The 1381-nt window shown below is 54.2% G+C and overlaps 1 protein-coding gene across 1 annotated transcript in view; it reads right to left on the reverse strand.

Moving 5' to 3' along the window:
* Positions 1-440: 440 nt before the first annotated feature.
* Positions 441-1381, reverse strand: part of LOC108798663 (rho guanine nucleotide exchange factor 10-like protein) — a gene marked incomplete at its 3' end in the record, with an annotated part of 28047 nt that continues 27106 nt past the window's right edge. The window contains exons 5-6 of the mRNA XM_018570440.1: positions 1041-1132; positions 441-524 (exon numbers count right to left, since the gene is read on the reverse strand). Coding sequence (XP_018425942.1) covers positions 441-524; positions 1041-1132 — 176 coding nt within the window. The remainder of the gene's footprint in view (positions 525-1040; positions 1133-1381) is intronic.

The following is a 1381-nucleotide window of genomic DNA, read 5'->3' on the forward strand; positions in this document are numbered from 1 at the left end:
CCCTTCAGTCTTCTATCTGACCTCCGTCCTCCCCTTCAGTCTTCTATCTGACCTCCGTCCTCCCCTTCAGTCTTCTATCTGACCTCCGTCCTCCCCTTCAGTCTTCTATCTGACCTCCGTCCTCCCCTTCAGTCTTCTATCTGACCTCCGTCCTCCCCTTCAGTCTTCTATCTGACCTCCGTCCTCCCCTTCAGTCTTCTATCTGACCTCCGTCCTCCCCTTCAGTCTTCTATCTGACCTCCGTCCTCCCCTTCAGTCTTCTATCTGACCTCCGTCCTCCCCTTCAGTCTTCTATCTGACCTCCGTCCTCCCCTTCAGTCTTCTATCTGACCTCCGTCCTCCCCTTCAGTCTTCTATCTGACCTCCGTCCTCCCCTTCAGTCTTCTATCTGACCTCCGTCCTCCCCTTCAGTCTTCTATCCAGGGCCGCAGCACACGGGCCTCTCTTACCATCCTGGCTTTGATGATCACGGGGAACGTCGTCGTAAATCACGCCGTCTCCAGAGCTGCGAGAACTCGATAAACCTGAAATGAAGAACGAATCGTATTAAACCAACACAGACGACATCAATCCGCATAAATTAACATAAATTGTCAGGAATTCGCATACATTAAACACGCCCCATGTGACCGGGAACGTGGAATGTAAATAAAAGGCTGTCAATGAAGGGCGGTATGCTCCTGTCCTGGAGATACCGAGGGAGAGCGGTACACCGCGCTACAACAGCGCCGAGCGGCGACGTCCGCCATTGTTGTAGCCACATGACCAGTGTAAGGGCATTAGAGTGTAAGCTCCTCTGTACAGAGACTGATGTGACTGTGGGGGGGAGGGGACATTAGAGTGTAAGCTCCTCTGTACAGAGACTGATGTGACTGTGGGGGGAGGGGGCATTAGAGTGTAAGCTCCTCTGTACAGAGACTGATGTGACTGTGGGGGAGGGGCATTAGAGTGTAAGCTCCTCTGCTGCAGAGACTGATGTGTTCTCTGTACAGCGCTACGGAATATGTCGGCAATCTGCGCTCAGAAATAACAAAACTCACGTTTCTTGCTCAGACTCTTCTTGACGCTGTGCCTGCGGCCCTCCACCTTCCTCCGACCTCCGGGATCCCCATTGCTGACAACGGACGGAGACCTGCGGGAACAAAGCGTCTGGTTGGGATCAGACGCACGGAACTTCGGCAACGGAGCCGGGAACATTGTATCCCCTTCAAGTGACGGGACGAGGGACTCTGTGTCAGTCCCTGAGCGCTGACCCCCGTTGTGGGTCCCTTTCCTCTCCGCGCACATCAGACAACACTCACCCGCTGGTAGGGGACCTGTACACGGGGCCGACCTGAGACTTTAAGGAAGTCTGGAAATCAGAAATTTCCTGGAGAGTGGG

The sequence above is a fragment of the Nanorana parkeri genome, unplaced genomic scaffold (assembly GCF_000935625.1).
Source record: "Nanorana parkeri isolate BGI_ZX_2015 unplaced genomic scaffold, ASM93562v1 scaffold1533, whole genome shotgun sequence".
In the NCBI taxonomy this organism is placed as follows: domain Eukaryota; kingdom Metazoa; phylum Chordata; class Amphibia; order Anura; family Dicroglossidae; genus Nanorana; species Nanorana parkeri.